Genomic DNA, 15,572 nt, shown 5'->3' with positions numbered 1-15,572 from the left:
TCGCTTTTGATCCCTCCGACCGCGGGGCGACTCAATCACGGCCGAATCGACCAGTCGACTTCTCGAATCGATCCATCGATCCCGGCGGCGGGCAAAGCAGTGCAGGCGTCACGCTGGAGCGCCACTTCATTTCCAAGTCCTCCTCCTCCTGGACTGCCAGCCCCGCCGGGCCCAGCTGGTGACCGATGTCTCCATTGTGCAAATCTGTTATAAACGGACCTGAATTAGGCTCATTTGTCGGGCCGGCCCGCCGGGCCACTAGCCGGGCCGGGGCCGCGGTCCCGAGGGGCGGCGAGGGATGGGGCGCGGTCACGAGAGGGACGAGGGAGAGGGGGAGAGAGAGAGGGGTGAGGGTTAATCATATCACGGAGCGCCACCGCGTCGCGCTGCGTGCTGCGTTTGCCGGCTGGCCCTGCAGGCCCTGCAGCAGGACGACGGGGTGCACGGAGGCGCGAAGGAGCGGGGACGCTTAATTTAAGGTATTCCGATAGGTTACTCGTTCGAGTCAGAAATGAATGAAATTCACGCAGCACAATAAGCGACCCCTTCTCAAGCCCCGCGTGAAAAATGAAACAGATTGTCTGTATGGTTGCCGAGATATTGATGAAACAAATTTAACATGGGACCTTATGGGAAAACTGCGATCGAGACCCTTCTTCTTGTATCTATTAAAAAACGGCCAGTCAGAAAGTTAATCTGAAGTACTTACTACATACCTTAATGCTTTAAGAGCTCATCGTGCGATATTTGAAAGACCGTCACTAATATGTGTTCAAGGAATCTCGTTTGAAAGTGCTGAATGTGACGGTTTTGTAGCAAAGGGCAACTGCACGACGGCAACGCCGCCCACGCGCAGGCCCCCGCCCACCCCCGCACTTCGCAGTGCACCGTGAGGCGGGACTTTCAAATCCTTGTATGCAACATTTAGTTAGGAATGTAGAGACTGAATGTGGCAGTTGGTTGGGGACGAAGCAGGACAAAGGAATGTTAGCATTTTTTTGGTGCATTTAATTTATTTTATTAACAATATTTACAGTTGAAAAAATGATAATTCTTCACCATCCTCCAAATACTCTCTAACTAAGTCTGGCTCGTCCATTTCAGAGGGACTTTGTACAGTCTCTACAACATTATTAGTGCTAATATTTTTATTACTATCACTATTACTATCACTATTGTTTTTATTGCTATCACTATTACTATTGTTAATATTCCTTTGGCCAAGCCAGTTCGCCAGTTGGACAAAAACTGGCTTGTGCCTCGTAACGAGGGGTTTCCCATCCTCAGTTGTATTCCCCAGCAGTTCAGAAATGCCTGTCTCTCCGGATGCATTATAGGCATCACGGAGAGACTGCAAGGAAACATTGGCCGCTGCCAGTTTCTTCCTCATGTTCTCACTTACAACACCAAATAATGGCTTTAAATCTTTCAGTCTGCTATTTGCTTCTTTTTGTTCATAATACCTAGGTATTAGAATCTGTATGTCTGTGGAATTTTCAATTAGTTCAGTAGATGAAATTTTTAATTTTACTAAAACAGTGTTTAATATTGTAACGTCAGCAAGGGCATCATGTGCATCACTACTGTCAATGTTTAGATCCGCACACAATGTTTGCAATGAGTTACTTTTTTCGTCTGGCCTATGTTTTTTGATAACAGGTAGTGAATCTACCATTCCCTTTACTAATGTTGAAAAAGTGTCAATGAGGTTGCATTTTCTGAATGCCTCCACAATCCTCGGCCCATCAAATGACAATTTGTGGGCACACAAGTAAACATTTTTAGATTTACTTAAAAATTTGAGGAACTGCTCAATAGCAGCTTGCAAGGGAACAGTCTGGACACAAATACCATTTTTAAAAAGATCTCCAGATTCCGTTGTCAGACCATTAGATAATGATGTTCTTTTATTGATTGGTTTTGTTGGTTTGATATAAACACTAAAAGTGTCATTGTTACGCTTAGCACCAATTTGCAGTATGTCACTGTCAGCATATAGACCACCTGTTTCTAGATCAAATAAAATTATGTCGCCCTGTGCCGACAATTCCTCTACATCATCAATGTCTTCATCATCAATAGTGGGCAAAACACCAATACCATCTTCCATTAAAAGATTCATTTGTGGTTGGTATGTTGTTCCCTCCCCCTTTTCCTTTCTATTTTTAAGAGCAGCCCTTGCTTTGCTTCTTTTAATTCTTTTGGCCTTAAAACCAGGATCACCATACAGCTTACGTTTTTTTGAAGTTAATTGATCTGTTCTTGTAATAAATTTAGAATGAAATGGGCTACCAGGACTACGGTCACTGTCTAGATTGACTTTTTGAGTGTACACCTCACCTAAATTTTTTTTCCCCACTACAGCCCCAAAGCGGAAATCTGCTGACTCTGACCTACTGTAACATGTCATTTTGGAGCATTTCCTGGCCATCATAGAATTCAAGCTTTCATTAGAGTTACTGGAAGCAGCAGCAGAAAACTTTGAAGCATTGTTAGCTAATTTATTAAAAATATCTATGAGTTTCTCTTGTAATGCTGGGTCAGTGAAGCCCCCAGGAACAATCCTATGATCATAATTTTCAGGGTCTTTTTTGTAGCCACACCAGTCTCCACAAATAGTGTGATCATTAAAAGCATGATACGGTATAGCTCTGAGAGCTACAGCCATGGCACCACAATTCCCCCTGTTTTGAGATAATGCATATGTGAAACATCTATGTAAATACAAAATTGCATCCCCATTGATTTCATCAAATGATTTTTCTATGCCATATAAAGTATTTTTTACCCCCTTACTGGTATGATTCATATCACTTTGTTTGACTATCTCATGGGACGATGCTGCCCTGCAAGAGGCTATTGAAGAGCTGTCATCATCACCTATTAATATACCAACTTGTAAATTTTGAGATTTTAAAATACTGCTTTTTGTGACTAACTTCTCAGCAGTGTGGGCCTCCATGCCCTTTGCACTGCCAAAATAATTTAATCTACAGTCATGAGATGAGGGGTCATGCCCCATGTCACAAAATTGACATTTCCGATTGCATTGATGAAAATCTAAAACTTTCCCACTTAAATTTCCTATAATAGCCCCATAGCCATTAAGGCTGTCATAATTTCTGCCCGCCCCCCTCTTGCTCCATCCCATGTCATAAGATACCATGATCCTCACTACTTGGTCAAAAGTGGCAGGAAATGAATCACTGGATTCACAATCAGGTGTAGAGTCGACCCCTCGTGACGGCGTGACGGGTAAAAGGAAGTCTTGTTGCAAATGTTCAGGCCTGGATGAATAAATTTATTTCATCAGTATCATGGCATAACATAAATCCTTTACATTAAATAACCAATAAAACAGTCACTTTCAACAAACAATAAAGCATGTGAATGCCAACCAAATATCACAGTTCAGGTTAATTACAGCATAAAAATATGCTACCGTGGTGACTAGGTGTGCTAATAATAAATTAAAAAATTAAAAAAATATCAAAACTTAAACAGAAAATATTTATCACTGAAAGGCAGCTTCAGGTCATGATTTAAGATATTTCTCTGTGAAGCCCTTTTCCAAATGACTAAAGCTTCATTTTGATGAAAGTATAATTGTTGTCCGACAAAATTTACCAAATCTGAGTTGTCGTTCCAGTTTCACAAATCGAAAGCTGTAGCCCAGCCCTTGACCTTCAGTGCGTTCCCCATTATTACAGAGTGTACTCTGTGTATAGCTTGATGGTTGCAACTACTTTTATAATTATATTAACCTTATGTGCTGAGCCCAAAAATAAAAAATTTGTTTTGTATTGAAATACAGCAATTTTTATTAAGGTTTTAGTATTTTGGCTCAGCACATAAGGTTAATATAACTATAAAAGTAGTTGCAACCATCAAGCTATACACAGAGTACACTCTGTAGTAATGAGGAACGCACTGGAGGTCAAGGGTTGAGCTACAGCTTTCGATTTGTGAAACTGGAACGACAAGTCAGATTTGGTAAATTTTGTCGGACAACAATTATACTTTCACCAAAATAAAGCTTCAGTCATTTGAAAAAGGGCCCCACAGAGAAATATCTTGAATCATGACCTGAGTAGTTTCCATAGACATTTTAATGCCATGGAAAGCTCTTCAAAAAAGTAAAGTAAAATTAAATAAATATTTATCACTCACAGTGAAAGTAATGAAAGGTACCAATGTACGGTAACCAAAGTACTCCCCATTTTAAGTGCATTTAATGGAAACCCTCCATGCAAGTTAGGTGCCGCTGTGCAATCAGCTGCTCTGCTTGTGTTCACCACAATCCCTGAACCTGGCATGTAATTCACTGCTTTCATTGAATTGTCACAGTGAACATAGTTCTTTGATTATCTTACAGGATTTTCTCGATGCTGGTCTTGTTTTGGACGGTCAGGGCTCTCTCTTCCTTTGCCGCCTCCTCACAGCTCTCTCTGGCAATCTTTTCGATGCCCTTTCCTGAGGTCCGCTCATACTTCTTGAAGGTGTCGAAGGCCATGTTGGGCATGTTCATGTTAGCAAGCAGTTTGTCCAAATGGGCGTAACAACATCCAGAGCTCGTGACACCTGGGGACACAAGTAACAAAAGAAAAACGTTACAATAGAACTGTAATTTTTTTTAAAGTTAGGTTACGGGCCCCCAGTGATCTTGATAAACAAGACATAAAAACATACCCAATGCTGCCTTAAAGTTCACATCGAAGAGGGTGTCGCGTCCAAGTGCATCTTTGTGCCGTTTTCCAGTGGGGACGACGTTAATAATGGCACATTTGTGGCAGCGAATGTAGAAAAGTGACCCCAAGCCGCAACGCGTCTCTCTCTCGATGTATTCCAGCGACAGGCATTCCTTGCACGAGCAGCACCACAGATGTTTGGCCAGCACAAAAATCTCAACAATTCGCCGCCCCCTTCCACAGTCTTTATGGTCCACATTGACTTCCTCAGTTTGCAACACAACCACTTTTGGCGTCGAATTTTCATCGGTGGCAGGACTTAGGCTACGTCGGCTGCCGGCCCTTGCAGGCTCTGATGGCTCTGGAGTTGGAGTAGTTGGAGTAGTTGGGGAGTCGGGCTGCGGCTGCAGCACTCGCCCTTTCTTCAGAATTTCCACTCTGCTGAGATACGCATTATATTGCTTGGCCGAAACCAATTTTCCTTTCAGTCTGTACATTTAGGCTGGATCTTGAGAGTGGTGGACGGCGTCTACTGATGTAAACAAAGATGGCGGGGCCGAAGCAGGGCTACCACTTGCAACGTTGCCGCACTGCACGAAACAAAATATGGTTCGTTACTGCTTCATAAAAGTTAGTTTACTGGAAAGAGTTCGGCATGTGCAGATTTTAAATAAAATAGTTACTAACCGAGAAGCGTTTGTCAGGCCGAATTCGCACTTAAATTGTCTTTGACTTCGATATCGTGGTTACCTTTCAGCATTTTAGGGTGGCGTTGGTGATAGTCATATCCAAAAGTATTTTGATGGTAATTTTTGCACAGATAATTATTGAATCATATGAAGTCCGGGTTGAGAAAATTGTTGTTACTATGAGAAAGGGTGGTTACATTAACCCATCGCGCAACTTAGACTCATTTCATTACATCCCCAAGTGAGAGTGTCTTTGTTGGGACTTGACTACACTCCTTGCAGGGACTGTCCCTAGTGGAATACCTTAACGCTATGTTTGCAGCGCTGTTGTGATTTCCTTGGGTCATGCCGTCCCCGGCGGCGGCGACCCATATCGGAAGGGACGGACAGACGGACAGACAGACATGTTCAAGTTGGTCGCTCGGCCGGGGTGGACTCGATCGCGGCCTTCCTGGCCCGGACGCAGGGATCAGTCTAGGGCTGTTCGCCCGACTTAATCTTGAGTTTCAGCCCCGAAAAAACTTTGGAGAGGGGGGGGGGGAGAGGGAGGCCCGGTGTTGCGAGAAAAGGCTGAAACGAGACACGAGCTCCCCTTCAAATCCCCGCCAGCACCCGCCGCCGATCCCCCGATCCTCTTCGGCCGGAACCCCACTTCTCGCTGACACATGGACGAGGGCGTTGCGGCCACACACACACACACACACACACACACACACACACACACACACACACACACACACACACACACACACATCGCGACAGAAGGCGCGAGGGAGAACACCCGCGAGCGTGAAGTTTCGTTTTGTTACGGTCCAACAATCCAATCGCAGCGCCCTCTCGCGGGGAAGAGAGAGAGAGAGAGAGAGAGAGAGAGAGAGAGAGAGAAAGAGAAGGGGCCCTCCACACTGCAGTGTAGGGGTAAGCACCGAGGCCGCGGACACCGCATCGCTCGAGGAAACTTGGCCAACCCCTAATTACTTATGGCGAAAGAAAAGAAAAAGTCAGAAGTAATCGAGCAAGCGAGGAACACTGCCGCTTGTCGGACGCGCCACTGGCATTTGACGAATGTAAACACGATCGCCCCCGATAGTGCAGCAGCAGCGCCACCACCCCTTGACTCTCGACTCCGTGATGCATATTCATGATTAATCGCTTGTAAAATTAAGATGCGTTTCCGCGCCGCGCAGAGCGAGGCCGCGCTCCCCAAATGACCCGGCCAACAGTCGATGCCTCGCACAGTGGGCCAGAAGACCGGTGCAGGCGGCCAAAACTCTAGACGCGTTTTGAGCTCCAGCGTCGCTAAACAGGCCCCGAACAGAACGTGTGACCCCACCAATGTATCCCTCGTTCGGAGAGCATTCCATTGGTGGGGTCACACGTTCGGTTCGAGTCCCATTTAGCGACTCTGGAGCTCGAAACGCGTCTAGAGTTTTGGCCGCCTCCACCGGTCTTCTGGCCCACTGTGCCTCGCCGACCTCGCGGCCTGGCCTCGGGCGGTTGGTTTTACGTTTACGCGGCTAAGCGGCGCGCAGATCGCCACCGGGGATAGCCTCGCCCTTATCCGCGTCCTTCCTCGCCACCCTTCCCTCCGCATCCATCTCGATACCTCGAAATCTCCAAATCTCGATCCGCCAACTCCGAGGAGACGAAGCGCGGGGTGGATTAGGCTCAATCAAAGTTTCGCGACCAGCTTGCGCCTTGGAAAAAAATAACATTAAAACTTTTCTATTAAAAAAATTTTAAAAAAGGGAAAAGAGCAGGAAAGGAAGAAGGTCCCTGGGAAATTAAGAAACTGCGGCGGCGGCGGCAAAACGAAACACGCAGTGTGTCTGCCTCGGGCTGACCTCCAGGCCTCGGCTCGCCGATTTCATATTCTGATAGCGTAATCCGGCGTTGATGAGAGCCGCGCTGTCCCCGCACTGCTAACGAGGGGCCCAAGGACGCCCTGCTCACCGTCTCCAAAGACGGCCGGCAAAAAAGAGGCGGCCAATGTCACGCGGGAAAACAACCACGGTGGCGGCGGTGGTTGGTGATGATTGTCGTCAAGGTGTCGTGGTGGTGGTGTCACTCCAAGGGGACCTGGTTATTGGTCACCTGTCCGCACGGGCGTGGTGGATCCGGGCCTGAGAGGTAGGCAACAGGCCGCACCTCGCCCTCGAGAGAAGGCAAAAAGTGCCTCTTTGCCCCTCCAGGAGCCCGGCTCTGGATCCGCCACTGCGAGAAGCAAGCCGTCATGGTGGAGTTCGGCCAGGCGGCGGCCCCGCCCGTGGGGGCCCGGACCCCTTATGGCGTCAAAACTCTAAAACCCTTTTGAGCTCCAGAGTCGCTAAATGGGACTCGAACCGAACGTGTGGCCACACCAATGGTTTGCTCTCCGAACGAGGAATCCATTGGTGGGGTCACACGTTCGGTTCGAGTCCCATTTAGCGACTCTGGAGCTCAAAACGCGTCTTGAGTTTTGGCCGCCGCCACCGGTCTTCTGGCCCACTGTGCCCTGCTGCCGGATCACCGCCGATCAGCACGCCACGCATGTTATCCGACGAGCTCGCCGTCAGGCGGGCAGACCGGCGGCGGGGCGACGCGGGGCGACGCGGGGCGCTGGGGGATATGGCACGGAAAACGAGGCCTGCCCGCCGTGGGCCGCCGTCGGCTGCCGTCGGCTTAGTGTCGCGTAATGTGGCCAAGATTAGACCGAGTTAGACGCGTCACCCGGACCGACTGGCTGGGCCGGCCGCATGGCACCGCCACGGCCAGGACGGCGTCGGGTGGCGCATCCCCCTCCAATCAGCGGGCATCGCATGCCGCCACGCCGCCAGACGCGGAGTGGGAACCCCTCCCCTCAAGCGCAAGCCCAGGCCGGGTGGCGAGGTGGCTGCTAAGCCCGCGGACCCCCCAGGGCGGCCCCAGGGCCCAAGGGCGGGGCGAGGCGCTGGGGTTCATCAACTTGACGGAGTGCGCCAGATTCCAAGGGGTGTCCGCGGCGAACGCTGAAAGGGCGGCAAGGACGGCGACGTCGGACTCACCTTCCGGTCTTGGTGATGATCATCTCGGTGCCGAGGTCGTGGAACTTGTCCCACAGCTCCTTGGTCTCGAGGTGGCAGTCGACGGACAGCAGCTCCGGGCAGTTGCAGTGCGTCTTGTTGCGCAGCGCGGCGGAGCCCGCCTTGGGGGACGGCGACGGCGAGTCGGCGTCGTCGCGGTCCTCGTCCGCGTCCGCGTCCAGGTCGCCCTCCATGAGCTCGCCGTCGGCCGCGTCGCCGCCGCCCGACGCCGAGCCCCTGGACGCGGCGCGGTGGCCGCCGCCCGTGCTGCTGGCGCCGCGCCCCGAGCTGCCCCCGCTCATCGACTCGCCCTCCGAGCACTCCTCCACGTCCACGTCGATGTCCTCCTCGTTGGAGGCCAGGTCGTCGTCGCTGCACGCCCCGCCCCGCGCGCCCACCCCCGCCCCGCCAGAGTCCCGCAGCGCCTCCCGCCGCGCTATCCGATCTGCAACACAAACAACAACAACACGTCAGTCACAACAACAACACGTCAGGCGCTACAACGACAAGGCCCTCATCGACGCAAACTAGACCAGCCGGCCGGCGGCGGCAGCCTGCGCGGCGGGCTCCTTCCGAACGCGTCGCTCTGTCTCTCTCGCACCCGGACGCGGCGGCCTGCGAGTGCGAGAGAGACAGAGCGATGAAAGCGCGCGCAGTTTGGAAAGAGCCCGCAGCGCCGCCACAGCGCGCGGCCGCAGATCAAAGCGTTTGCCGCGGGCCACGCCGCCACCAGCCGGTCACTTACGCCCTAAGAGACCTCACACCTCCAATTACGGAGGCTAAACCGCCAGCGCGCTCACGCACGCACACACACACACACACACACACACACCGACACTCGGAATTTCGGGGAGGGAATTCTTTCCGGCACGTCGCTGGCTCACGGCTGGCTCGCTGGCAGGCCGGCCGGCCGGCCGTCGGGGGCGTGGCGGAGGCGGGGCGCGGCGGCAAGGCGCGGCGCGGCACACACCGAACCGGCAATCTTGCCGTCGATTAGTGCAACACCACCGCCAGCACGGCCAGCACGGCCAGCACGCGGAGCGGACTGCGGCGAGGCTACAAGCTCCAAGCGCCGCGCGGTGCCGCCACGCGGTGCCGCCGCACCACCACGACGACGTCGCGCTCTCCTTTCGACTCAACGCGAGGGGGAGGGGAGGGGGGGGATCTGCGGCATTACACGCCGTTTGGCTGTGGACTCCGCTGGAGTCCGGCTGGACGCGCGGCCCTTATACGCGCTGCGGTCGTTAGCACAGCGCAGCACAGCCCGGACTAATCCATTACGATACGCGCCGTGCCGCGTCGGCCGCCGTGCCGCCGCCACTGCAGCGCCTCGCCCACTGCCGGCCCCGGCTTTGCATCTCTGTCGCACCCACGGCCCGAGTGAGACGCGCCGCCTCGGCCCTGCTGCAGACGCGCTCTGCGCTGCAGGCGGCCCTCGAGGGCGTCCTGGTGGCAGCAGCCGGTGCACCACACTGCAAGGCCCGGCCGGCCTCGGCGGCGTTCGGCTCGGCCCCGAGATTACAAGGCGGGGCCGGACAGGCGCGACACGCGTGCCCTCTGCCGGCGGCCGGCGGCCCACACGCCCACACAAACACCTCATTTGCTCCAGCGCCTCGTGTGTGTGCGTGCGACGTGCGTGTGCGAGCGCGTTCTTCGAGGTCGGCGGGCCGCGCGTCGTCGACGGCGCGCACGGGGCACAGCGCACAGTGCGCCAAAGACCGTGGCGGCCAAAACTCCAGACGCGTTTTGAGCTCCAGAGTCACTAAACAGGACTCGAACCGAACGTGTGACCCCACCAATGGAATGCTCTCCGCACGAGGAATTCATTGGTGGGGTCACACGGTCGGTTCGAGTCCTGTTTAGCGACTCTGGAGCTCAAAACGCGTCTAGAGTTTTGGCCGCCTCCAGTGGCCTTCTGGCCCACTGTGCGTCCTCGGCGCGCAGGGGGAGGCGTCGTCGGCGTCCCCGCGGCGATCGAGCCGCCGCCGCGCCGTTCCGCACCGGCCGGACAAATAGCCATTTAAATCGCGCGCCGGCGTTGCCGGCGTTGCCGCTGCCGGCGGCGAGTAGAACAATATTTATGGCCTTTGGTCGGCCCAGCCGCTGACCCCGCCATAAGCACCCCGCGCTCTTTTATCTCAATCGGCTTTCCTTCGGCCGCCTTTTGCAGCACCACCCACCCCTTCTTCCTCCTCTTGAGGCCGGCAGTTTGAGGGCGGTTAGAAAGCAGCCGAATGGCAGCCAAAATTCATCCAAAAGGCAGTCAAAATGCAGTCAATGTGCATCCAAAAGGCAGCGAAAAGGCATCCGAGCATCCAAAGGGCAGTCAAAGGGGCAGTGAAAAGCAACCCAAAGGGAGTCAAAGGCTCGGCCCTATCGCGCACCGCATCAAAGCTATTGCCGACAAGGCAGGCCGGGCAGGCCGTGCGGTATCGAGGCGTGATCATACGTACACGGCAACACACGCCGCCGCCCCCCACTCCCCGACACACCACCCCCTCCAAGGCATATCCTCAATGGAACCCATTCAATCCCAGAGGAAGGGGGCGGAGGCAGTACCCGCAGGTACCACACTGTGGAACAGTGGAACCGGATCGATCGCTCCCCGTAGGCACACCGTTGTTGCTGCTAGTTTTCGTTTCTTCCTCGTTGCTAAAGACGCCGAAGTTTCCGCGGGCGGAGTCTCCCCCGGCCTCCAACGCGGAGCAGCCAAGAACGCCTCTCACTCCCCTTCCCGCACTCTAAAATTCCTGGGCATGATCTTTAATTTGGCGTGCCCTGTAATCGAAGCAAGGCCGCCCTGCCCGCCCTGCCCGCCCCGGTCCATGTTCCCTGCGACGACGCGTGGTGTGAAAAAAATAAGAAAACCGACCGCAAGATGAGGCAATTACCAACAACAAAAACAAGAAATAAAAGAGTGTGTATTAACACGTTGCGCAGCCCGCGCAGCCAGTGATTCCGGGGAAGACCACTACACCGGGAAGACGGAGGTATGAATCCCGGTGCAGGCCGCTGCCTGCCTGCGGCCTGCGGCCTGCCACTGTACAGATGCACTTCTTTTGATCCTCGCCGCCGCCCCACTTTCAATGTTTCCGACGCCGGCCGCCTTTTTCAGCCTGTCTTCATCATTTTTTTCTTTCTTTCCCCTTCCCCTCCTCTCTCTCTCTACGTGTGTTTCATTTGCCTCGGAGCGGCGCCGCCGCTTTTGTTTACTCTAGTTTCACCCCGCCGCCGCTTTCCAATCCGATCGACAAGTTTCTCATACCGGTCACGCGCCGGACAGTCCGGGCTGGCAGCGTCCGCGAGCGTCAGGCGGCCAGGCGTCAGCCAGCCAGCCAGGCATCAGCCAGGCATCAGCCCCGCGAGCGTCAAATTGCGCCGCCGTCCGCCCCCTGGAATATGCAGCGCGAGCCCTTCAGAGCGCCGCGCCGCCGCTCCGTCTCTGTCGCACTCGCGGGGCGTGCCGCAGTGTACCGCAGGGTACCCCGCGGTACGCCAGGGGGTGCGACAGAGACGGGCTGTGTGCCGCCGCCGCGGTACCGACGCGGACAAAGACAGTCGTAAAGCGCGGCGCAGTTATGGCGTATTGTTCTCCAGCGCCTTCTTACTCTTTGCCGCTCTGCACACACACACACACACACACACACACACTGCGATGAGCGACGTGCGCCCCGCTCAAAGTTCTTCCGATTGGTGCTGTACTTATAGGTTGGCGCGCGCTCGCCCCTCTGGATGCCCCCGAGGTGCCCCCCCCCCCCTCTCCCCCTCCCCAACGACCTTTGGCCGCGCGGCGTTTCGCCTGACAGACCGACAGACACACGCTGCAACTGTTCTGCAACATGTACAGTCACGACAGAGTAAGGTATATTCTTTCCGACGAAACTCCTCCACTGCGCCATGGCGTCCGCGACGCGCCCTTTCGCGGCCGCGCGGCTCCGCGGCCCCGCGGCCGGCGGCGGCTCGGCTGTCCGTCGTCCGGCGTGACGGGGTGGCCGGAGTGTTGTGTCTGGGTAATGATCGGCCAGGCGGATGACTCCATCCCGGAGGAGGCCCGGAGGTGCACCGAGCCCGCACTCGCCCGAGTAAGAGCTTTACCCGCAATCCCCGGACACCGCGCCAGAAAAAAATAACCCTTAAATTTTGTTTTCACAACAAACAAAGAAAGTTTTCAAAAAATCTTCCTAGTATTCTTAATTTATCTAAGATTTTGAAAGAGCTGTTTAAAAGATTTTCAGTGTCATTTTTACAGTTTCATTTCTAAATTTAAATAATTTTTTATTGACCAGGTGACTTTTTTTTGAATTTTTAATTTTTTTTTTGTGCGTCAGTTCCACCAACTTGGCCAAAGTCCTTTAGAGTCTAGCCAGCATAGACTGCCCGGCAGCTCTCCGTTCGGCGGCTCCTAACCCCATCCCGAGGGAGCCTCGCAGCAAAGGCCGAGTTTACGTGGGACCGGGCGGCGGCAAGCATGGCGGCACGGCACCGCTACAGGAAGGGATGTTGTTCCCCGAGTGTGTAAACTCGCACGAAGCGGATGACGAAACGAAGGCGGCCGCGATGAGTTAGTTGCACTCCTTTTTCCCTTCGCGGGCCGCGTCCGAAACGCGCTGCCGTCTGCAACGCCGCCGCGCCGCTCACACCCACGGCCGTAAAATTTTCAAATGAAATACATTTGGCGAGGCGTAAAACAGAAAACACGGCCTCCCGCGCGCACTCGCGCGGACTCGCACGCGCGGTTTCCCCCACAGTCTCGCAACGCCCTTTCCGCAAATGAACTAGCAGCAGCCAGGCCCCGCCGCGCGGCTCCTAGACCAATTTTCGTTCGGCTATGAGAAATTCATGGCCGCGTCGCGGCAGAACGGCGACGCAGACGGTGAGCCGCAGCGCGACAAACTTTCACCAGTTTTGTCAACAATTTCGGGTCTCCCTGGAGTGCCCGGTGAGACACTGTGATTTCGATTCGACGCCGTCAAATCGATAAATCAACGCGTCAAACATTTCTAACTGGGTTGGGCGCCGCCACACTGCGAATAGCGCTCCAGACTTCCTTCCGAGGGGCGGCGCCTATCGGCAGCGCAGCGGGGCGGGGCGGGGCGCGGCGGGGCGGGGCGTGGAGGGGGGCATACACGTTGTCGGCGGTGCTACGTTATAATTGGAATTCTTGACGGCTGAAGGCCTCGCGGGAAGGGGGGAGGGAGGGGGACGTGAGAGAAGTGTTGCAATTATCAAGCCAGCCCGCTGCCATGACGACAATTAGAGTGCTCTCCGCGATCTCTCGCCACGCAGACGCGCCCCCCCCTCCCCTCCGCCGACGTATATTCGCCAAAACGGGCTGCGAGGCGCAAGAACGAAGAACCCGCCTCCCGATATGGCGCGGCGAATTCGGTTCGGCGATTGCGTGTTTCGATCCGTATCATTTTCTCCACCGCGCGTTATGAGAAATCGGACAGGCGGGGTCAGGCAGAAGTCTTCCACTCCGTATCAGGCATTGGTCGAAACCAGGCTGTGTATATTGCCATGAAGGCAAAAGGCAAAAAATTTGAAACCAAAATTCGCGCCGGACAAGCCGTTTGCTGTTCAGTTGAATTATGTAAAACAAAAAAAAAACAACTGTGTTATTTTTAAGAACTGAGCTTTGATACGATATGTATTTTGTCTGAGACCAGAACAATTTCTTCCAGTCACCAAAACGATGTAAATTCAAGAAAATAATTATTTTCTCCGAACGACAATCCTTTTGGTTCAAGAAACTAGTGCCGTATCAACATGACCGCTTTTTCTGCTTGACAATTCGAGAGCCTTTTACGCCGACACGTTGTTAAATTTCCGAGTTTTCGGGCGGAAATCGCGTGGAGCCGAAATCTTTCAATTACCGGCGCAAATTGTCGCGCAAACGGAGCGCGGTGCGCGGAGCGTTGCGGTGCGGCCACGCCGGAAGCGTTGTAACGAGCCCCCCGCCCTCCTTCATCTCGTTTCCGAGTGTCACCTCGACAACAATGGTAGGCCTGCCTTGCCCGCCTCGCCAGTGTGCCCGCCGTCTGCCTTCAAATTAACCTCGACTACCGCGTCAAGAACTCGCTGCCGGCAGCCGACGCCTTCCTCGAGCAAAGCCACGAAACCGCAAAGTGGATGTAAGCTACGCATTCGGCGCGCAGAGCGGCCTAGAGCCCCCTCGCGGTACTACACTGTCACAAACACACGCGCAAGTTGTTGAAATTCGAAATTGGCGCGCCGCGGTGGCGCTCTCGCTCTCTCCGCGACGGGGGCGGTCGTCATGGCAACTGCTAATGAATGGGCAAACGCCGAGACGAGGGGGACCGCCACCGCGCAGACTCATTCCGAGAGTCGTTTTCGTCGCTCTGTCCCTCTCGCACTCACGTACCGCGGAGCTGCGAGAGAGACAGAGCGACGAAAACGACTCTCGGAACCAGTCTGCTGCGCCCCCTTGATTGTTAGTGCCCCGTTGAGCGACGAGCCCCTTTTCGGCCACACACACACACACCGAGTTAAATCGAAGGCAAACGCCCCTTCAAACGGCTTGCTCTGCGCGCTTTGCGCCGACTGCACACGACACTGTAATAGACACGTATCGCCAGAGAGAAACAATGAAGATCTTGCGCCTCTCAACGAACGCCCTGATTGGCGGGGCGGGGCGGGGCGGGGGCGTTCCCATGGGACCGGGCCGACAATGGGCGGGGGAAGCCGGGTCGATTGTTTTCTGTAATTGTCCGAGGAGCAGTCCGTTTGTTGGGAGAAGATGATTCCGCGAACAATGATAGCCGCGGTTCGAGTGTCCTTCGCTCTCACAGTGTATATCGCGGCGGCGAGGAGGCGCACCGACGGAACCACCGGAACCGCCGGAGCCGCCAGCACGGACCGCGACGGCCACTGCACCTCCCCGATGACGCCCGGTGACGCGCCGCCGATCGAACACGCGCGATTTCACCGGCGCGCTTCTGAGAAGGCAAAGGCTGGCACACTGAAAGGGGAGACACCCCGCGGGGCAGACCGCGATCGCCGTCGATCACCGTCGCTCTGTCTCTCTCGCACTCGTGGGGCGCTCCGTGAGTGCGAGAGAGGCGCAGCGCGCGCGGGCGAACCGCCCCCGGCGGCCCGACGGCCCGGCGGGGTGATTCAGCCGCGGCATCAAAACG

The 15,572-nt window shown here is 54.6% G+C and overlaps 2 protein-coding genes across 2 annotated transcripts in view; both read right to left on the bottom strand.

The window, feature by feature from the left end:
- LOC117639715 (T-box transcription factor TBX20-like) overlaps window positions 1-15,572 on the bottom strand; it is an 87,025-nt gene that overhangs the window by 67,863 nt on the left and 3,590 nt on the right. Inside the window, exons 2-3 of the mRNA XM_034375590.1 lie at window positions 8,748-8,863; window positions 8,401-8,567 (exon numbers count right to left, since the gene is read on the bottom strand). Coding sequence (XP_034231481.1) covers window positions 8,401-8,567; window positions 8,748-8,863 — 283 coding nt within the window. The remainder of the gene's footprint in view (window positions 1-8,400; window positions 8,568-8,747; window positions 8,864-15,572) is intronic.
- Window positions 971-5,682, bottom strand: LOC117639401. Its single transcript, XM_034375013.1, has 4 exons — window positions 5,376-5,682; window positions 4,690-5,278; window positions 4,374-4,581; window positions 971-3,287 (listed from the first exon to the last, which is right to left on the bottom strand). The coding sequence occupies exons 2-4, from the start codon at window positions 5,183-5,185 to the stop codon at window positions 1,031-1,033; spliced, it is 2,961 nt and encodes a 986-aa protein (XP_034230904.1). The 5' UTR covers window positions 5,186-5,278; window positions 5,376-5,682; the 3' UTR covers window positions 971-1,030.

This window comes from Thrips palmi, unplaced genomic scaffold (assembly GCF_012932325.1).
Source record: "Thrips palmi isolate BJ-2018 unplaced genomic scaffold, TpBJ-2018v1 HiC_scaffold_11, whole genome shotgun sequence".
Classification (NCBI taxonomy): Eukaryota; Metazoa; Arthropoda; class Insecta; order Thysanoptera; family Thripidae; genus Thrips; species Thrips palmi.
This window is presented reverse-complemented; position numbering and strand designations above follow the sequence as displayed.